We start from the raw sequence: 23,431 nt of genomic DNA on the forward strand, positions 1-23,431 counted from the left end.
CATCCATGTTTCACATGCCTAGCCTGTGCGCCTGCCACCTCTCTCTTCTGCATTTGTATGCAGCAAATCAGCTGTCTCTCTCTGAACTGCTAGCTCCCCACCCCCAACCCCTCTCCTTTCCTCCTGCCTGTCACTACCTCTACACACCTCACCCCATAAAATCCACCTTATCCCAACCTACCCTAGTCCACATTTGTACTCTAGCTGAAGAAAAGGTTCATTCCAAAAATTAGCAGGTTTTCTTTCTTTTTTGTGTTTGCTTGTCAGTGATTCAGCACTTGTGCTTTTTGGTAAGTGGTCTACTTTACTCCTAAAGTATTTACATTCTATCAGATCTTTCCTACTGTAAAGAAACTACAGTACAGTATATTAAATTGCTCTGTCCTCGACTAAAATTCTTTCATTTCTTTCATATGACCAGCTGCTTCCTATCCTTCTTTGTTTTACTCTACTCCTGCCCAACTATTTCCTTGCATCCCCATGTCCACCACAATTAGTAACAGACAGCGCATCTCAGTAACCCAGTGATAAAAAAAATCAAGCATCTTTATGTATCATAAATTAAAGCCATCTACCACAGTTTCAGTCTGTATGTTCAGGCTAATTTCAGGAACTACTGTGGGGATTTTGATGTAGTTTTTTCTAGTTGGTAGACTGATTCACGATGAAAGTTTGTGTGTGTAATTTTTATTGCTAAGTAATGATGAGGATGTAATATTGGTATTGTTATGTTTTCCATATGTAATTGGCACTTGCAGTGACATCTTGTGGTAATGATGAGAGCTATGAGCTGGTCAGCTACAAATGGTATCTATCAGGAAAAGTAGTAAAGAGTTGTCATAAGTTCAGAGAGCAGTGAAGCTTGATGAGTCTGTGTCAGGCCTGGTGGTCTATCAGTAAAGCACATGCATGGAAATTGAAAGTTTGAGGATCGAATCCCAGTTGGACCATGGTTTTTAGTCTGTCTTTTAACTTGCATTCATCTTTCAATGATGTGAAGATTGCCAGAAGCAGTACATGGTTCCTATTCCTTGTTAAACTGTAGGTCCTCCTTCCCTGGTTGGATAACTGGGGCAGGTTGCTGATGTGGCATTCCATTGAAAGACTTTCTTCAGGCCATCATGCCACAAAGTTCCCCAAGGCATTTTTTTGTCTGTACATTCAGGCTAACCTCAGAAACTACTGTAGGGATTCTGATACGTTTTTCACTAATATGTAAATTCACAAGGAAAGGGTTGTGCATGTAATTTATTATTGCAATGCTGGACAGGTTGTCCAGCATAGACGCTTGGTTCACCTGGAACACACATGCGTTGCAGGCATGTAAGAGTAACAGACAAAGAAATACAATGTAATGCAGTAGAAAGTATAATTAAGTGCACATGTTACTAAAGCCAACAATGTATACAATCATGATGATATTTGTCATATCAACTGTAAATTTATTATTGCAGAATTGTTCTGGCGAGCATACCATCCTCTCCAGATTCTCCTGAAGCATCAGAAGTATCTGACACAGAGGTATTGCTGAGGTGGAAACAGCCGAAAGATGATGGAAATTCTGCTGTTTTATGTTACAGCCTACAGTACAAAGAAGCAGGTGAGATGACCATACTCTCCAGATTTATCACAAAAGTATAAAAGATGGAAATCATCAAATATGAAGGTGAAACAAATATAAATGGGATTTTTGTTCCTGAGCATCAACAGTTGGTAGGGCTCAACATTTGCTTCTAGTATTGTTGGGTGGGCCTGTTAGAAGTGGGGAGAGCCAGCTGTTACATACATCCATCAGCTTCGTCAGAAACCCTAACAATGTTGGAGCAACAGGTGCACCTCTCCACTATGCAATGCATAATTATAAAATGTCTTGCTCATGAAGGAGTTGAAGCCATGGAAATTTTCCAGAGATTGCCTACACAGTTCGGTGACCATACATTGTCAAGGATGTGTGAGTTTACATAGCATGAAGAGTTCAAGGAAGGGTGAGAATGTGTGGAAAATCAGCAGTATGATCACCGTACTGAGACTAGCATTACAGACAAAAACATTGATGTGGTTCGAGACATTCTTGAAGGTGATCAATGGGTGAGAATATCAGACATTGCAGAACATGTCAGTGCAAGTTATGGAAGCTGTCAAGTGATTATCACAAATGAACTGCAGTTCCCTAAAATGTGTTCCAGATGGACTCAACTTGATCATCCTCCTTACACCCTGGACCTATCTCACTTCGATTTCCATTTGTTTGGTCCACTTGAAGAAGCTCTAGGATGGCACTGATTTGAAGATGATGAGGGCATGGAGGAATTCTTGCGCAGTTGGCTCTTGGTGCAACCAGCTTCATTCTATGATGCTGTGATAGAAAACCTTCCTTCTCATAGGGCAAATGTGTTAAATGTGTTTTTAAAATGAGGCACTATGTCAAAAAATAAATTGTAACTGCCTTTTGTTCTACAATATGTTTTTAATAAGATCCCATTTATATTTGATTCATCTTCATACTAATCAAATTTCTATCCATAAGTTGGTAAGCAATTGAGGGAAAAGAGATTTGTGTCAAAATGACAAGTAAAGGGATCTTACACAACCCAGAACTGAAAAGACTTCTGTAAATTGATTTACAAAACCATATATATATTATTTTTATGTGTGACATGGGCAGTCTAATTTATTTTTGCTTTCCTTCCTGCAATTTCTGTAAGTATCTCCAGAACTGAGATATTCTGTCTTTCCTCAAACACTGCCATCTTGCTGTGCTATGATAAAAGTATATGCCACACAGAGAGGATCTGATGTTGTGCTTTCATGTATTTCCTTTTGTTTTCATAAATCATTCAGAGAGTGCAAGTGAACTCCTTTGCCCAAATGCAAAGCCCACGTCCTTACCAAGTCTTTTTAAGCACTCTTTTGGCATCAAAAGTCTGAAGTAAAAAATAAAGTCTGAAGTAAAAACGATTAAAGCAATCTTCATTTTCATACACAGTCTGATCAGGAATTTTCTGGAATAGGTGAATAAAATGCACATGTAAGTCTTCAAAAACTTTTATTCATTCAACTTTGCTATTCGTTTGACATTTTGTGGATTCATCATATTTACATTTCAATAAAATTTGCACACACCTTCATCCATAACTGTCTCTGTTCATTGGTGAGGAAATGTTGTTCAAATTTTTCACATATATATTTTGCTTCCCTAGGACGTCAAGAAAAATGGCATTAACAAGGGTTTTCTTAATGTTGTACTGATTTTCTATTATGTGGAATGCCAAATTTTAGTCCTGCCAAGTAAGATCCTGCACATTTCAGAAGTGCGTGTTCTTGTTTTTTGTGGGTTGATGACCACTCCTTAGGCCAATATGAACAGCTGTGGTCCCTCACAAAATTATTTTTACACCACAACAAACAGTCATCACTATTTTCCTCTTCATCATTTCAAATATTTCCAAAACACATTCCCCATATTAGAGCAAAACATAGTAGCTACACACTGTTCCATTCTCTGACAGTGATAGGTGTGGCAACAAAAAGAAACACATTGAAGAATAGACACCAGAGAAAATGACAATCACTTAGAAAGGAATAATGTATAGCACATTTGAGTGTAATAGATAGTGCTTGTGGTTTTTAACTGAAAGATCATTCTGGGAACATTCCAGTATACACTACTCAAATCCCACACCTACAAAATTCTCTGAGATGCTCACCATTCACAGTATATCATTTTCTGTTTAATTTTGAACTACCTCTTTACTGCAGTTTTCAAAGCCATCACTAGATTGGCCCAGAAGTGTGAATGTTCATGTGTAAGCATTTTTAATTATGTCCTGAAATAGTAATATTACATTGCTTCCTTTTAATAACATTTTTCTTTGTTTTTGTTAGTTGTATGTAATATTGTAGACTGAAAATAAGAAGAGTGCATTTAGTTCATAAATAATTTTTAAGAAGACAAGGTGACTCCAAAGACTATTAACATTTGAAAATGCACTAATTCATGGAATAATGTAAGTAGAGAGGTGAAAATTGACACACAAGCCTGAAATGACATGAAGTTTTATTGAAATCAAAATGACTGCAAAAACTGGCCAACAGATGGTGCTGGACAGTAACACATCGGTGATGCCACATAAGAATTATGCATAAAATGAGCTGTAGTGAGAGTCAAATGTGCCAGCAAAATCATCACAAGTTGACTTTACCACAAAAGTCATTATCAGTGAAGCTTTACTATAAGAATGGAGAATCCGCTAGTGCAGCTTTATGATCCCATCACCATAATAAAGTTATATTAACAGCTAAAGGTCCTGTGACAAGTGTCACTGTGAAGAAAATGATGATGAAATTTGAAGTTAAGGTTTGATAACGCAATTGGCCCCATAGTGGGCAATCAGACACAAGTGCTCCTGCTGCTTGGATAGAAATGGAGACATAAGCAGGCTCATCTCCATATAGTGAAGTTGCACATTGCACCAGCATTCCAGGCACTACCATTTGGAGAGCATAAGGTAACTGGTAGTCACCAATTTTTTTCATACACAACATTTACAGTGTGGGCACTTCAAAAAATGGGGGAAAATAACAATTGGTTGGCTAACATAATGTGGACCAATAAAGACTGTTTCACATGCCTACGATCTGTCAACAGCCACAACTGCTGAATTTTGGCTACCAAGAATCCTAGAACCTTCATGGAAACCACCATTGCATGACAAGAAATCATGGTGTGGTGTGGACTTACCACATCATTCATTATTGGACCGTTTTTCTCCAAGGAAATATGGGGTGCTCCTTTTCAAAATATCAGTGTGACAGAAGCAAAATACATGACAAGATACAGAATTGCATCATTCCTAACCTGGCTGATGAGCATCTGCTGGAAGGTACAAATTTTATGCAAGATGGCACTCCACCCCATATTGCTACACATATGAAAGATCTCTTGTGCACATGTTTGGTGAGGATCATATGTTGAGCTGCCACTTCCATCATGCTTGGCCTCCCAGATCCACAGATCACAATCCATTTGATTGTGGACTTACCCTGAAGTCACTAGTATACCATGATAGTTTGACATCATTAGGTATTATAAAAGGCAACATAAGAAGGCAATTTCTCACCATACCTACTGATCTGCTACACAGAGCTGTTCACAACACTGTCCCACATCATTTTTGCTAAAAATCAGTTGTTAGGCTAATTATAGCTTTCATATCATATGAAGTACCATCTGTTGATCATTTTTTTTAACTTTTTTTTGTTTCAACAAAACCCCATATCAATTTTTATCACTCTGCCTACATTATTCCATGAAGTATTGAATTTTCAAATGTTAACAGACTTTTGGGTCATACTGTATGTTATTGAGACAAGACTGTTTGACATGTTTCATACTATAGATTTTTTAAAAAATATTTTTTATGCTGTTGCTTATGGGAAATAGTTTCATATCGAAAAGTTTATGGCATGTGTTGCTTCACATAGTATATTCAATTCTTACCTTGTTCCCAAAAGTATTTTCTTCCTTGTAAGCTCTCTCATGTATGTTCATAGCTTTTCATGACTGAAATCAGTTTCCATAAAATTCTTGTAGGTTGTATTCTGTGACATTATGTAAAATGAGACTCTACCTTTCTACCACTATTGCAACTAGCCTTCATCACGATATGTAATACTACTAAATAAATGAAACTTTCAGCTCTAGTGTACTATCTTCACCTGTAACCCTATCTAATTCCTTAAAAGAAATGTGGATAAGAGTAATCACATAAATGAATGTCACAAGTGGAGATGAAGGAAGCTGATTGTTTTATTGTGTCTAAGATGAGAAAGATTTTTACTGGCCCATCAAGAGCAATTGCTTTCATGATGTGTAGATGATGCCATGGAGTTTGATCACAATTAGGATGTGTCAGTGTGTTGTGTGCCTTCCATAGAAGTGTTTACAGCCACATCTGTTGTGGCAGTCTTACGAATCTAGTCTACCCTTATGGTGGCTAAAGGTATAGTGGCTACCACTGGCAGCAAAGATGAAAATAGCTTGTAACTATCTTTGCAGTTCATGTTTGAGGGTCACTTAACTATCTCAATCACTTCCTATATCTTTCAATCATATAATGAATTTTATTTGTGCTTCTTTTAAATGGGCAAGAGTGGCAACAGTATATCAGAGTTACTTGCCTCAGTAGTATACTTACAATAGTGGCCAAACCTGTTCATAATTTTATAATATGACACAGACAACCTATCAGAAGAATTTTATAGAAAATGTTTTGTCATTTTTTTTATTTTCTATACACAAGATGTTTTATATGTTTTCATCAGTGTATTCTTTTACAGATAATGTTGAGTGGCTGGATGTTGCAAACAACATTGATCATGAATTTTTCCTTGTGCATGACTTAAAACCAACAACAAATTATCAATTTAGGCTCTCTGCTCGAAATCGCATTGGTTGGAGTGAAAAGGGCATTCCTACAGAGCTAATTAAAACAAAGGAATCAGGTAAATGTAGTGTAAACAGTATTAGAAAAATTAAGGCAACAAATGCCATACAAACATGTGACGCTGCATGGTTAAAAAACAATTCTCTTTTAGAGGCCACATGGTTAATAAATACAACTGCAATGTTTATTCTAAAAAAGAAGAGAATGTATTCTTTCTGCACATGTTATTGCAGTAGTTAACAAATGTCAGTGATGTTCAGAATATTATACTGAGTGTGGCCTTTACATAAAAGGGTTTTTGTTGTCTCTCTCTCTCTCTCTCTCTCTCTCTCTCTCTCTCTCTCTCTCTCTCTCTAATAAACTGTGCAGATAATAGTGCACCAAAATTAATCTTGTCACATTGATGTGAAACTCAATTTTGGTCAGAACAGGTGATGCAGTGATTAGTGGAGTGTGAAACTTCCTGACAGATTAAAACTGTGTGCCGGATCAAGACTCAAACTCGGGACCTTTTGCCTTTCACAGGCAAGTGCCCTACCATCTCGGTCTGGCACACAGTTTTAATCTGCCAGGAAGTTTCATATCAGTGCACACTCCACTGCAGAGTGATAATTTCATTCTAGAAACATCCCCCAAGCTGTGGCAAAGCTATGTCTCCACAATATTCTTTCTTCCAGGAGTGCTAGTTCTGAAGGTTTTGCAGGAGAGCTTCTGTGAAGTTTGAAAGGTAGGAGACAAGGTACTGGTGGATGTAAAGCTGAGAGGATTGGTTGTGAGTCATGCTTGGGTAGCTCAGATGGTAGAGCACCTGCTCGCAAAAGGCAAAAGTTCCTGAGTTCGAGTCTCAGTCCAGCAAACAGTTTTAATCTGCCAGGAAGTTTCTTTACTATTGTAGTGTATTTGTATTTGCTACAGAAGCTTACAGTAGTTTACAATCATGTGAACCATTGTTTTTTATTGGAAAATGTTTACATCATCACAAAAGTTTATTTGTGAACCTGAACTATCTCAAATCTCCCCAAGAATAGAATCTTCCGCATGGAATTCAAGGGCCAGAGAAGCAGATGAAGGAAGTGTGCTAGCACCATTTTTGTTTAACACCCACACTAATTTGTCACTGCACAAGGCAGGAAATTCGAAACAGTAGAACCTTTTACACCTGCTACACATTTTGTGACGAGAATCAACTCAAATTGAACCCACTAAAATGTGAGCTAATGTGTTCATTTGAGGACCTGGGAGGGCATAAAATAGTTTAAAAATCTACTTAGAAGATAACACAGGAACATTGTGCAATTCCAAAATACCTGGGGTTTACACTGTACTCTGCCTTGTGTTTTAAGCAACATTGTCCAGATACCAATTTTAAAGTATCTGCTAAAAATAATGTTGAGTGAAAGTCAATAGAAACAAGCTGGAGAGCACAAACAGAAACTGTAAGGACTTCTTCACTAATTTTGTTCTACTCTACAAGTGAATACAAAAGCCCAGCATGGTACAGATCCCACCACACCAAAGTTGTAGGAGTGACTAATAATCAGATATGTTGCAACAGTAAAGGTTGTCTACAGTCCACTCCTACAGGAAAGCTTCATTGTTACTCTAGACCCATACTTTCCAATATTTGATGAGAAATAGTAGCCAGTAAAAGAAGATTAAGCAATTTCAGAAGCTCATCTTCTGTTTAGCTGCTAGCAAGCACATTCACGTCTGAAGCTGAGCAACAGTTTCCTCAAGACAACTGAGGAAACTCGTAGCATCACCACAGGAAATGAGACTACAAATGTAGAATGCTGAAACACAACACCTGAAAATATGAATTATATCTTAAGAAAAATTGATTGCTTGGAAGTCAGTCAACCAACTCAATTTTGGAGTCACTGGAACAGAACTAATTTCCAGAGAAGGCATTTCTGTCTAGAGATTGTGAATGTGGGGCTGAGCAGTGTTTTGTATCCATGTTGTTGTTTGCTTCTGGCACAATATGTAAATAAGAAACAGAGGTAATACTGTGTAAGAAAGAGGCACATAAATCACTTTTACTAAAATATATTACAGGTGTGAACAAAGAATATGGTTTAAATATCTAAAAATCATTAGTGTTTGCAAGATGTATAGGATGATCTTAGAACAAATGATCATTGGTGTGCTATATGTACCGCTGCTTAACAGTGTGTTAAAAAGGGGAAACAAAGCCACAGCTGAATACTAAAGTATACTATTAAATATAGTTACAGATGATACTTTATTATCGAACAGCTGCCAGTTGAAAATATTTTTTGTTTTGACTTTCCTGTGCCATGAAATCCCTTATTCCTTATGACACACACAGATCTTCAAAATCACAATTTGTATTTCACATTTATTTATTGGTCCAAGACTTCTCATGCCTTGACTTTGCTTGATATCTGACAGCATTCATTATGACAACAAACCTTAAAAATGGAAAAGGTTTTTTAACTTCATTATTTCTAAATTACAACTGGGTCATAATGAAATGTTAAAGGTACTCTTCATCACACTGATATTTGAGGCATATTGCAGTTTATATAGTGTCCTGCATTAATTTGTTTCAAATAAATAAAATACAAACACACATTATTCTAAGACAAAACAAAACAGTATGTGTATGGAATGGAAAATTATGTGTTGGCAGTGTAGTAAATCCCAACAGTGAGAAACAAATAACAATGTGAAATGTAAAATTCAGGCACTGAAGATAAAAATGTTGTTTGCTACTATATGTTTTGTATGAAATTAGGCATCAAAAACAGAATTGAGGTAGACAATTAGACATCATTTAGTGTTAATCATATCTGACTTTTATAATTAGCTAATACACTCATCTGAATGAAGTGTCACAATTTGCTGCTGTATCAGTGTTGACTGTACAGCAAGTCTACAAGGAACAGTGTACTTTTTGCAGCCATGTAGCATGGCAGGAGAACAATGTTTGCTTAAAGATCCTAGCCAACAGGGACCAGAGACAAGTATCATAGAGTGCCAATGAGAGTCAGTTTCAAACCACACAAGAATTGCTGCAGCCAGTGAATGATGGCCCATCTCATCCAGCTTCCGAGCTAACATGTGGATGAGAACTGCTTGTAATAGACCTTTGGATCTGGGAATGCTGCAAAAGACCTTTGCCCACAGTGGCATATAAAGTGGCAGATCTTCAGTGCATCAAACAACACTAACTGGACAGTAGTTGACTGTAGGCATGTAGTGTGAAATTATATCTTCCTTTAAAATGACACAGCAAGGCATCCAGTGAACTGATGGCCCTGTGGGGTGTTTAAACTGCAGTACTTGGAGAGTACAGTTCTGGCTAGAATCAGTTGTGCATGTTTTAGAGATGAGTTTTGTAACATGACATGGGCCCATTCATTCATGTTATCGTGAACAGGAACCAGGAAGTATATTTAACTATTTTTGGCAATCAGATTTTGTCATTTATTCTGCATCTTCTTTTGGGGTATACTGTGGAAACTTCCATCTTCTAAGATGACAACAGTCATATTCACAGGGCAGCATGCATACATTCCTGATTTGATGAACACACAGGCAACATATTACAACTTGACTGACACACTAACTTACCAGAATTTAATCCCATAGAAAATACATGGAACTATTTGGACCATCAGGTGAAATTTATCCATCAACATCCCGTACTTAGCACTGCTGGATGTAGTCATCGATGGGTGGGTGCAGCTGGATTTGGCATAAGTAAAACAGTTGTGGACTCTTTTCCTCACCAAACTGCGGCCAGTATAAAGGCCAGAGGTGGTGCCTCATGGTATTAGTGTTATGCCTCCTGCAGTTAACTAAATTTTTGTCTGGTATGTTTATACAAAATGACAATATTAAAGTTAGTATTTGTTAAATTGTAATGTAATTCAGTAGGTTTCTAGACAGCTCATTTGTTTCTTCGTGTTCACCATAGAGAAAAAACTGGGCAAGAAAACATTAATGCTACACTTGAGGCAATAAAAGTGATCTGTTGCGTGTGAACATTATTCTAATTTCATATGTATATATTTCAAAGGCGCAGAGGTGTTACGTTGATCGACACCTGCACTGTCAAAGCTTCCATGTGGGAGCCACTGTAACATTGTTGTTGTTGTGGTCTTCAGTCCTGAGACTGGTTTGATGCAGCTCTCCATGCTACTCTATCCTGTGCAAGCTTCTTCATCTCCCAGTACCTACTGCAACCTACATCCTTCTGAATCTGCTTAGTCTATTCATCTCTTGGTCTCCCTCTACGATTTTTACCCTCCACGCTGCCCTCCAATGCTAAATTTGTGATCCCTTGATGCCTCAAAACATGTCCTACCAACCAATCCCTTCTTCTAGTCAAGTTGTGCCACAAACTTCTCTTCTCCCCAGTCATATTCAATACCTCCTCATTAGTTATGTGATCTACCCACCTTATCTTCAGCATTCTTCTGTAGCACCACATTTCGAAAGCTTCTATTCTCTTCTTGTCCAAACTGGTTATCGTCCATGTTTCACTTCCATACATGGCTACACTCCATACAAATACTATCAGAAACGACTTCCTTGCCAGTCTACATTTTATATCCTCTCTACTTCGACCATCATCAGTTATTTTACTCCATAAATAGCAAAACTCCTTTACTACTTTAAGTGTCTCATTTCCTAATCTAATCCCCTCAGCATCACCTGATTTAATTTGACTACATTCCATTATCCTCATTTTGCTTTTGTTGATGTTCATCTTATATCCATCTTTCAAGACACTGTCCATTCCGTTCAACTGCTCTTCCAAGTCCTTTGCTGTCTCTGACAGAATTACAATGTCATCGGCGAACCTCAAAGTTTTTACTTCTTCTCCATGAATTTTAATACCTATTCCAAATTTTTCTTTTGTTTCCTTTACTGCTTGCTCAATATACAGATTAAATAACGTTGGGGAGAGACTACAACCCTGTCTCACTCCTTTCCCATCCACTGCTTCCCTTTCATGCCCCTCGACTCTTATAACTGGCATCTGGTTTCTGTACAAACTGTAAATAGCCTTTCGCTCCCTGTATTTTACCCCTGTCAACTTCAGAATTTGAAAGAGAGTATTCCAGTTAACGTTGTCAAAAGCTTTCTCTAAGTCTACAAATGCTAGAAACGTAGGTTTGCCTTTCCTTAATCTTTCTTCTAAGATAAGTCGTAAGGTCAGTATTGCCTCACGTGTTCCAGTGTTTCTACGGAATCCAAACTGATCTTCCCCGAGGTCGGCTTCTACTAGTTTTTCCATTCGTCTGTAAAGAATTCGCGTTAGTATTTTGCAGCTGTGACTTATTAAACTGATAGTTCGGTAATTTTCACATCTGTCAACACCTGCTTTCTTTGGGATTGGAATTATTATATTCTTCTTGAAGTCTGTGGGTATTTCGCCTGTCTCACACATCTTGCTCACCAGATGGTAGAGTTTTGTCAGGACTGGCTCTCCCAAAGCTGTCAGTAGTTCTAATGGAATGTTGTCTACTCCCGGGGCCTTGTTTCGACTCAGGTCTTTCAGTGCTCTGTCAAACTCTTCACGCAGTATCTTATCTCCCATTTCATCTTCATCTACATCCTCTTCCATTTCCATAATATTGTCTTCAAGTACATCGCCCTTGTATAAACCCTCTATATACTCCTTCCACCTTTCTGCCTTCCCTTCTTTGCTTAGAACTGGGTTGCCATCTGAGCTCTTGATATTCATACAAGTGGTTCTCTTCTCTCCAAAGGTCTCTTTAATTTTCCTGTAGGCAATAATCTTACCCCTAGTGAGACAACCCGCTACATCCTTACATTTGTCCTCTAGCCATCCCTGCTTAGCCATTTTGCACTTCCTGTCGATCTCATTTTTGAGACGTTTGTATTCCTTTTTGCCTGTTTTATTTACTGCGTTTTTATATTTTCTCCTTTCATCAATTAAATTCAATATTTCTTCTGTTACCCAAGGATTTCTATTAGCCCTCGTCTTTTTACCTACTTGATCCTCTGCTGCCTTCACTACTTCATCCCTCAGAGCTACCCATTCTTCTTCTACTGTATTTCTTTCCCCCATTCTTGTCAATTGTTCCCTTATGCTCTCCCTGAAACTCTCTACAACCTCTGGTTCTTTTAGTTTATCCAGGTCCCATCTCCTTAAATTCCCACCTTTTTGCAGTTTCTTCAGTTTCAATCTGCAGTTCATAACCAATAGATTGTGGTCAGAATCCACATCTGCCCCTGGAAATGTCTTACAATTTAAAACCTGGTTCCTAAATCTCTCTCTTACCATTATATAATCTATCTGATACCTTTTAGTATCTCCAGGATTCTTCCATGTATACAACCTTCTTTTATGATTCTTGAACCAAGTGTTAGCTATGATTAAGTTATGCTCTGTGCAAAATTCTACAAGGCGGCTTCCTCTTTCATTTCTTACCCCCAATCCATATTCACCTACTATGTTTCCTTCTCTCCCTTTTCCTACTGACGAATTCCAGTCACCCATGACTATTAAATTTTCGTCTCCCTTCACTACCTATTTAATTTCTTTTATCTCGTCATACATTTCATCTATTTCTTCATCATCTGCAGAGCTAGTTGGCATATAAACTTGTACTACTGTAGTAGGCATGGGCTTTGTGTCTATCTTGGCCACAATAATGCGTTCACTATGCTGTTTGTAGTAGCTAACCCGCACTCCTATTTTTTTATTCATTATTAAACCTACTCCTGCATTACCCCTAAAGTCTTGTTCCTCCTGCCACCGAACTTCACTAATTCCCACTATATCTAACTTTAACCTATCCATTTCCCTTTTTAAATTTTCTAACCTACCTGCCCGATTAAGGGATCTGACATTCCACGCTCCGATCCGTAGAACGCCAGTTTTCTTTCTCCTGATAACGACGTCCTCCTGAGTAGTCCCTGCCCGGAGATCCGAATGGGGGACTATTTTACCTCCCGAATATTTTACCCAAGAGGACGCCATCATCATTTAATCATACAGTAAAGCTGCATGTCCTCGGGAAAAATTACGGCTCTAGTTTCCCCTTGCTTTCAGCCATTCGCAGTACCAGCACAGCAAGGCCATTTTGTTTAATGTTACAAGGCCAGATCAGTCAATCATCCAGACTGTTGCCCCTGCAACTACTGAAAAGGCTGCTGCCCCTCTTCAGGAACCACATGTTTGTCTGGCCTCTCAACAGATACCCCTTCGTTGTGGTTGCACCTACGGTACGGCCATCTGTATCGCTGAGGCACGCAAGCCTCCCCACCAACGGCAAGGTCCATGGTTCATGGGGGGCACTGTAACATAGTTATTGCAAAGCTGTATATTTGAACTTTCTGCTTTAATAATCTGTCCAGGCATCAGTTAATTTTACCTATTAATTGTCAGACTTTATCAAAAAAGAGCTCTGTAACATTGATAGTTATTTTCACTAGCCAAACATTAGAGAAATTTCTATCAGTATCCCATTGTTAACACAATGGGATACTTTATTCTTCAACCATTAGCTTAGTATCTCTCAATCTCCCAGTTTATCAAGTTAGTATGATGTGGATTTAGAAATAAAAAAGGATGTTACTGTGACTACTAATGTGATACATACTTATATTGACAACCAGTGTTAATTTCCTAATCCATTGCAGGGTCACCAAAGGTTCAAGTCACACGTGCAATGAAGCATCTTCAGCAAATCACAGAATCAGGACAGGCCATCACAATTGAAGATTCTAAGCCAAAACTTGACTACTCAATAGAAAAGAATCCTGTCGAGTGGACCACTGAGGGATCACTGACTGAGAAATACAGTTTTGTCTCAGAACTTGCCCGGTAAGAAAGCAAGGGCATGCTTCCTTCCCCCCCCCCCCCCCCCCCCCCCCCCCCCATCTGTGGTGAACAGAGCATGCTAGATTAGATACTTCTTGAAAAAAATCAAAACTGAGACAGAAATTACAACTGAAAGAAAATTGATGGTTGTTAAATGATTTGATGAGTACTGGCATGTTTTCATTCTCTATAGTTTGAGTAATGTATTATGTATACACAATGTGTCATGACATGAAACACAGTCTTATTTTGCTTATTGTAGAAATCACATTATGTAACACCATAAGCTGCTGTTATTCTTTAAGTAGCTCAATAAAGAATGAATTGAAGACTGGCTTAAGGTGCTACATAATGTCATTTCTACAAATTATAAAAGCTAGGAAGCACAGTCAACAAAAAATATTTTATTCTCTTGCTTACTTTCAAGCTACTTCTACCAACCAGATATACATCACATTAATAACAAAAATTAAATCAACAATATTATGAAAAGGATAGATTGCTACTCACCACATAGTGGAGATGTTGAGTCGCAGAAAGGCACAACAAAAAGACTGCTAAACAAGTAAGCTTTCAGCCGAAAGGCCTTCTTCTGAAACACACACACACACATGACCACTGTGTGTGTGTGTGTGTGTGTGTGTGTGTGTGTGTGTGTGTGTGTGTGTGTGTGTGTTTTCTCTATTTCTTGTTTAGCAGCCTTTTTGTTGTGCCTGTCAGTGACTCAGTCTCTACTACATGGTGAGTAGCAATCTGTCCTTTTCAGAATATTGTCATTGTTCCATCCTGGGTTTTCCATTGCTTAATATTATGAAAAGGATAAATTGCTACCCAGCATAAAAATAACACACTGAGTTGCGCACAGGAATGGTGGAAAGACTATTACACACTGAGCTTATGGCCAAATCCTTCTTCAAAAAAGAAAAATGCACGCACATTCATGCAAGCACACCTCGCACACAACAACAGCCGAAACAGCCAGAGATATCAGTCCTTTGTGTGTGAGGCATGCTTGTTTGTGTCATTGTGTATGCATTTTTCTTTTCTAAAGAAATCTTTGGCTGCAAGCTTATTTGTAACAGCCTTTTTAGCATCATCATGCCTGTCTGCAAGTCACCATGTCAACTTTACAGTGAATAGCTGTCTGTCATTTTCATAACATTGTTGATGTTCCAGCCTGTACTTTCTGTTGTTTAAAAATAAAGTACCCTTGACAGTAGGCATTTCAATTAACTTATAAAGACAGGTATGTGGTGAATTTCGCATTATGAAACGTCACAGAGAGGAAATAAAAGTTAACAAATCATGAGCTTTAAAACTTGAGCTTCCTTTAAAGTATTTAAGAGTAAGAAGAAAGAGTATCCAGTGTGTCATAGAATTTGAATCACATGTGATACATAACATTGTTATTATTACATTCATGATTCGCTGCTTTATTTGCAGCCTGTGCTTTGTCATATGCCTTGTTATTTTCTTGTCTCTGCAGTGTGTATGATCCTAAAAATTTTATGTGGGCAGAAGTTAATGAACCACAGTGTTTCATTCTGTACTACTTTATTCGTAGTGAAGTAAATTTTTTAATGAGAATATACATATGGCTGAGTTTTTTTATAATGGTGGAGTCGATATACACGGTGATCAGAAACAGCCTGAAAAGCTTATAAGGATGTTGCAAGATAGGTTATGCTGAGAAATGTTAAGAAAAAAATTCTGTAAGTTGCACCATTTCCAAGTTAATTAGCACTGTAGCTAGTCAGTCAGGCTGTTGCATGCGCAAATTCAAACAGCCTGTCAAATACGCTTATTGTCAGTGGTTTTCACAGCATAGTTGATACCACACAACACTGCTGACCCTTTTGCTTGGGTTTGTTCCTTCAGTTTGAGGAAGCCAAATGAAGAATAGGTCTGGTGACACCATCTGTGTTGGACCCCTTGAATTTATGTACTCAGTGGCCCGGTTGTTAACTTCAGTGTTAATTAACTTTGAAATGGCACAGTGTATTGAAATTTTTTCTTAACTATTATTTCTCAGCGCAACTTATCTTGTAGCACCCTTAAAGCTTTTCGAGCTGTTTTTGACAACACTGTATATTATGACTGGTAAGTTCTTGCTTTCATTTCTTAAAACCTAATGTGAGTTTTTAATTAATGGCTATTTTATTTATAGTCAGATTAGAATCTGAAGATTTATTACAGAGAGAATGTTAGACAATTTCTATTTTTTGTGTTCTAAAATTTGACAGGGGGCGCTTCTCCATTGTTGTCAAGGGAATTGAGAAAAGTTCTGACAGGGTAGTTGTTGCAAAACTTTTAGAATTAAAGCCTGAGTCAGAAGAGCAGGTGAACAGGGAATTTGAAGCTTTGAGATCATTGAGGCATGAACGCATTGCTTGTTTGGAAGCAGCATACAAGATCTCAGGATCTGGTGTGGCTGCACTTGTTCAAGAAAAGCTTCAGGGAGCAGATGTGTTGACATATCTCTCAAGTAAACATGAATATACTGAGCAGCAAGTTGCTACAATAATAACACAAGTAAGTTTCAGAGTGACATGAAATTGCAGTTATAGATTAGATATCAAACTAATAGTAGCATTACATACTAATGTTATTACTTTTGTCACTTATTACCTTTCTTGTGAAGTGTGCTATTTTGTTAAAACATTGAACATGTGCACCTCCAGGAGAACAAAAGTTATTGGATTTGTACTGTACTGGAGCTCATAAATGAACACCCTGTTTGCAGTTCTCCACGTTAGTCTATCCAGATGAAGATCATTGCTACCTATCTATTGCAACCCACATCCATTTGATTGTGCATTCTGTAGTCAAGCTTTGGTCTCTGTCTACAATTTTTATCCCCTTCCCACATTTACTTAAATATTCATGATGCCTCAGAATGCGTCCTGTCAACCCATACTTTCTTGTAGTCACTTTCTGCCATAATTTATTTTTCCTCTCATTCATTGCAGTGCCTCTTCATCAGTTGCCCTACCTAATCTTCAGTTTTCTTCTATTGCACCACACTTCAAAAGGTTCTCATCTGTATTGTTTATCCTCCACATTTCACTTACTTATAAGGCTACTTTTGAAACAGATATCTTCATTTAAAAAATCCTAACATTAAATTTATATAAGCTGTCAACACATTTCTCTTTTCCACAAAAGATTTTCATGTTTTTACCTTGTTCACAATTTGTTGTTATTCTTTATGCTGTAGGTGAAATAAAATAAAAAAGGCATTCAGTCCTAACAGCATGCAAGATATCCAATTGCTCTTTACTCTCACTCTAAATAAGATGTAACATTTGTGAGATTACTTCCATCTTGCAATGTTACTGTACTTAAAATACTTGTTGTGTTAAATAATACCTTCAGCATTGCACCAAACCACTGTAATATGCTTTAATCACAAATTTCTTGGGGCAGCATTCTCCCTGCCAATAATCTAGTTTTGAAATACCGTAATTCAGTGCTCATCTGTTTGTATACGCAAGTGCAGTGGGAAGTAACTCCCATTTTGGGGAAGGGTTACAACTAATTCTATTTCATGTGACTAAAATGTGGTAGCAATGCTTGGCACCTGTATGTCCACTTCCATATTTCTCTTTTTTTTAACAGAATGAGAGGACTCAGTCACACATACATGATTTAGGTGACACCATTTCTCTTTTGGTGCTGTATTTAATATCCCCTCACATAACACTGAGATTTTTGATTAACCTATTGTCTTGTTAATTATGTTCACCCTTTTATTAAGATTTTCTTTAATGCATTGACAATTATAAACCTGAAAGCTAAAGACTGTTGCCATATTCATTTCCTTAGAGTATTGCATATAACACACTCATGGTGTGAGTCCGGTATGCTTTCATTTCCCCTACCATCCTCTTGCTTTCATTTAACTTTTTTATTTTATTTTATTTTATTTTTTTATGCATTGAAACACAATTTTTGATCAAGTGGAACTTCCCCTGCAGTAGAATTACACAATCTATTAAGGAATTGAAGAAAGCAAACTATCCATTCAGGAAGAATATTTCCCTCAAAATGAGCCCTCAGTATGTAGGATAAATCAATCACATGAGAGATTATCTAGTGCATCATTGATCTGTATAAATATTCCATCTAAGTCAGTGGTCAACATAGTAGCTAAGGAGATTCACTGATTTACTGTCATGTTTGACAGTATTTAAAATAAATATAATCTCCTCTGTTTGCTGTTATTTACCTGACACCAATCGGTAAATTATTTGGCGCTATTGTTACATTATGTTTCACCTCATGCAGAGTAATGTCTTGAGCAATTAATGTTGTTATCTTCATGAAACACTGTTTCACAGGGTAAAATAAAGGGACGCTTTCTTTCCTCTCAGTCTCAAAAATTAATGATTTTACCATGAACTTTCTTATTTATGGCTGAACTGACTTCATTCGTGATCATTTATTTTCATAATTTGCCTTAAAATGTGTTGCAGCAGCAGTAGTGCTTCTTATGGGATATCCCATAACCAGAACACACTAAATATTAAAAATTTCCACGGACTTTTGCTACTTCACCGGAAGGTGGGATCAGAGTATACACCTTCCAAAATATCATGGTTACAGTATGAACTGATGTAGAAAGATACAGGAAAAAAAATTATTCCGTTGATATCTCAACTAAACTTCCATTTACATATACCAAATGTTGACTTCCTCAGTACCCACATGAGTTAGTTTCATTATGAAACTATATAGTTATCACCATTTAATACACAACAACTGAAGTAAATAATAATTTGTGTTTTCAAGTATTATACAGTACATCCATAAGTGCCATCAGGTATATATTCTGTGTTTCTTCATTTAATTACAGATAACTTTCTCAATATATAGGACAAGGTTCCTTAAATAATGCTTAACTGATGTAAGTAATAATGTTTTGATCTTTATATCAACTTAAGCATCTTCTCTGAATTCACTTGCAAATTTATTTCTTCTAAGCAATTTAAAACTGAAGGGAGACGGGATTGTAATCTCTCATTGACAGGGTGGTGATTAAAGAGGAAGCACAGGCTCTAGATTGCTAAAGGATGGGGAAGGAATTAGCTGTGCCCTTTTCAAAGGAACCATCCTGGAATTTGCCTGGAACAATTCAGGGAAATCAAGGAAAACATACATATGGATGGCCAGTCAGGGATTTTAACCATCATCCTCTCAAATGCAAATCCAGTGTGCTAACCAGTCTGTCACCTCACTCAGTATCAGTGAATTTGTCACTGGATCTTATTGCAGATGAGTGAGCTCTATAATATACCACCCAAATCCCCATCCATACAAAATACTTTAGCATTCATAACAAATAACCCAAGATAGTTCTGTTAGTTGTGTGCCAGTAAACCCCCAAATCCTTGAAACAGCTTCGAACTTGTGATCACTTTACAAATTAGTTAATCTGATTACTACCTTAATGACATTCATAGTCACTTCTTTGCCATAAAAATTTAAATTTCCATGTTATTAATTATGATATTTATTGAAGTATTATTTATACACTTGTTCAGCACTGCTTCTTACGTAATATATGAGACATAATTTCATTAGGGTCATCTCACATTCAAATGTGGAAGGTAGACCAGCAGTGTCTGAATGACAGTATTTGAGTAAAACCCAATATACTACTTTTGTGTGTACTGTCATTTATATATACACTGTACATTTTTAACTTTACGCGTGGTAGAGGACTGATCTTCCATGGACTTGCAAACTGATTATAACGATTTTTATGTAATTTGTCCATTGTCTTAACACTGCTGAATTTTTTTGTGACCAGGTGTTGGATGGACTTCAGTATCTCCATTGGAGAGGATACTGTCATTTTGATCTCCAGCCTGACAATATAGTCATGGCTTCTGTAAGAAGTGTACAGGTGAAGCTGGTTGACCTTGGATCAGCTCAGAGAGTCAGTAAATTGGGAACTGTTATTCAAAGAGTTGGTGAGACAGAATATACAGGTAAATGTTTAAATTCAGTGCCACATATTAACAAAGTTGTTTGTACTATTATCTGTTTCCAACTGTTCTTAACTTTACAGTTAAAAGGAATATATGAATTAAATTTATTAATTGTTCTAGTGCACCAGGCAATGGTTTGCAGTTGTTAAATATGTGTAGGAACTGGATATACATTCTACTCGCCTTCTCCCCCTTCTCACTGTCCATCTCCTCCTCCCCTCTCTCTCTGTCCATCACCTCCTCCCTCCCTCTCTTTGTTCATATCCTCCTCCCTCCTCTCTCTCTCAACCTCCTCTTCCCCCTCTCTCTATCTATCTCCTCTGTATGTCCATTTGCCCCCACCCCCTGCCTATTTGTCACAACCCATCACTTTGATCTTGATTGAGCCTTGTTATTGCCAACAAAACCTCAGTTGGGAATTGAAGCAGCTTAAAATGAATAGGTAAATCAGCTGGGATTATTTGTATGCAGGGTGTGAGAGAACTCCCCTGCAGCTGGATCTGTGAGGGTAGTAGCTTAGTGACAGTATTTCATATAGTTTTAAAGTGTGAACAGGTAGAATTACAAAGTTTCAGTCAATTCAGATTCTGTACTAGTATTCTAATCATATGCTGAGAAGCCATAAATACAACATTTGTGTTTCCTGTGAAACCCAATTGCAAGGGGAAAAAAAAAAACAGCACATTTTTACGGCACAGCATTTTCTTTTTCTCGATCGGTTTTAACACAAAATTTGTACATTGTTGCTTAAAAAATATATAGCCAATGTCAGTCTGAATTTTTATTAGAATATCAGGCACAAATTTTAATTAATTTGGTCAAGAACGTGTGGTTTTTTTTTTTTTTTTTTTTTTTTTTTTTTTCATTTGGTGTACATAGTCATATATTATTTATATTAAAAGTATGCAGGCTATGTCCTCCCAAATGTTTATTAGTGTATTGTGTAAAAATTTGAAGTAAATCAATCAAGACATTTTCAAGATTTTTGCTAACAATATTTCCTGAAACTTCCTGGCCGATTAAAACTGTGTGCCGGACCGTGACTTGAACTCGGGACCTTTGCCTTTCGCGGGCAAGTGCTCTACCAACTGAGCTACCCAAGCATGACTCATGCCCCATCCTCACAGCTTTACTTCTGCCAGTACCTCATCTCAGCACACAGTTTTAATCTGCCAGGAAGTTTCATATCAGTGCACACTCCGCTGCAGAGTGAAAATCTCATTCTGGAAACAATATTTCCTCTTTATATATTATAAAAAGCACTCCTGTAGGTGTATAACAACACATGCAAATCTGAATGCAAAGTTGTATCAAAATTTCAAAACAATTGGTGAAGTACATTTGGAGATTTGAGACCCTGAACAAATCAACATTTACATGTTTATTTATACAGATTTGTTCCAAAAAACTTGTGAAAAAGGTCATAACTTATCAGCTATGGCTCATAAAAAGCATTCCTGTATTTTACAGGCAGAACTAGCTGTTGATTTATTAGGTGCAGAAGCTAGAGGGGATGTTATTGTTGTGGTCTTCATTTCAAAGACTGATTTGATGCAGCTTTTCACACTCATCTATTCTGAGCAAGTCTCTTCGCCTGTGCATAACTGCTGCAACTTAACTTCCATCTGTTTGAACATTTTTACTGTAGTGAAGCTTTGCTCTCCCCTAAAATTTTTATTCCCCCCACTTCCCCAATTAGTAAATTAATGATCAGTCCAGCCTTTGGTGTAGTGATCATTTGTAAATGTACCGAGAGAATGGGAATACTGTAGTTATCCTTTGGTACATGGCAAAATTTATATGTTACAGACCTCCTCCAGTCCAAGCAAATTAAGCAGATTGGTTGGTTGTTTCACATTAAGTGTGGTCTAAGGCTTATGAAAGCTCATTTCTTCATGAGTGGTTCTTGGAAAAGCCATGAAAACCACTTCTGTAATTTCTATTCATGGTAAAACATCGAAATGTTTACTGTTTGTTCTTAAGATGATTTTCCGAGGGAAGTTTGAAAATGTTTTCAATAACATTATCCATTACTGAGATCCAGAGATTCAAACTTACTGTACTTATGCATGTAAAATATGCATTTAACATCCACTCTGAGGCATACACGTAGTTTTAACTCTCATAGTGAGCACATGCCAAGGTTTCTGGGGTCATCACAAGGGTTCTGATATCTTCAAACTATGTTCTTAATCACCATTTTCTTACCAATAAAACTTTATGGGGTACTCTCTCTGCAGTGGGCACTTTGCATCTATCAGACCATTTTGACGATGCCACCTGGCAGTATAAGCATGTTATTTTGTCATAAGAAATTATTTGTACTTTTAAATCATAAATCATATTTTTTGATTAGCTGTAGGTGCAACCTAAAAATGCTATGCATATTTATGTAAAATAGTGTAAAGAGAACTAGTATTGGATGAGAGATGATTTTGTGTAAAAGTATGAGTGTCAAAGTATACAAATAAGTTGTCAGAACTTTATTGACCTACAGAATTCATTTTATGTAAGTAGTACATCCATCCATAACAGGGAAAACAAGGAAACCAGCTGAAAAACGCTCCTGTTGAAGCACAAAAAAGGCAAATATGCTCCTCGTTAAAAGACTCTGACAGAAAATGGGAGTACCTGCTGCCTCAGTCCTTATTCTGCATTTCTTGCCAAATATTTTAGTGTGCAAACATATATGCACTATTTTGTGTTGAAAGGGAGGAACAGAGAGACAGTGGTGCTGGAACAGAGGGGAGACAATGCCAGTGGGAGAAAAGAAGAGAGAGAAGACACTGGAAATGAAAAAGAGAGATGTGTAGAGGCCGTACATTGCCTTGGGGGGGTCTGGATCCCAGCAACCCCCACCCACACCCACCACTCTCCATGCCCCTGGCCAGCAAAGTACAACATAAAAAATTTTGCCCACTTTCCCCCATTCTCTATACCTAAGTTTATCAGTCTGAGGGTCAAAATCTGAAACAAACCATCTCCAAGTACATGTAGGGAGAGAAAACAATGATGGTTGAAGAGAAAGACAGCAGACTGTAATGAGAAAGAAAGAGACGGTGGCAATGGGAAATAAAAAGAATGAGACGAAGACAAAGATAATGGCAGTGAGACAGAGAGACAGTGGAAGAGGCAGAGAAGGAGACAGTGGTAAGGAAGAGGGG

General features: G+C 37.5%; 1 protein-coding gene across 4 annotated transcripts in view; it reads left to right on the plus strand.

Moving 5' to 3' along the window:
* LOC126236930 (obscurin) overlaps positions 1–23,431 on the plus strand; it is a 681,004-nt gene that overhangs the window by 643,429 nt on the left and 14,144 nt on the right. For all 4 annotated transcript variants that reach the window (XM_049946608.1, XM_049946610.1, XM_049946611.1 and 1 more), the window contains 5 exons: positions 1,455–1,600; positions 6,340–6,504; positions 14,094–14,277; positions 16,518–16,806; positions 20,087–20,267. In XM_049946608.1, coding sequence (XP_049802565.1) covers positions 1,455–1,600; positions 6,340–6,504; positions 14,094–14,277; positions 16,518–16,806; positions 20,087–20,267 — 965 coding nt within the window. The remainder of the gene's footprint in view (positions 1–1,454; positions 1,601–6,339; positions 6,505–14,093; positions 14,278–16,517; positions 16,807–20,086; positions 20,268–23,431) is intronic.

This window comes from Schistocerca nitens, chromosome 2 (genome assembly GCF_023898315.1).
Source record: "Schistocerca nitens isolate TAMUIC-IGC-003100 chromosome 2, iqSchNite1.1, whole genome shotgun sequence".
Classification (NCBI taxonomy): Eukaryota; Metazoa; Arthropoda; class Insecta; order Orthoptera; family Acrididae; genus Schistocerca; species Schistocerca nitens.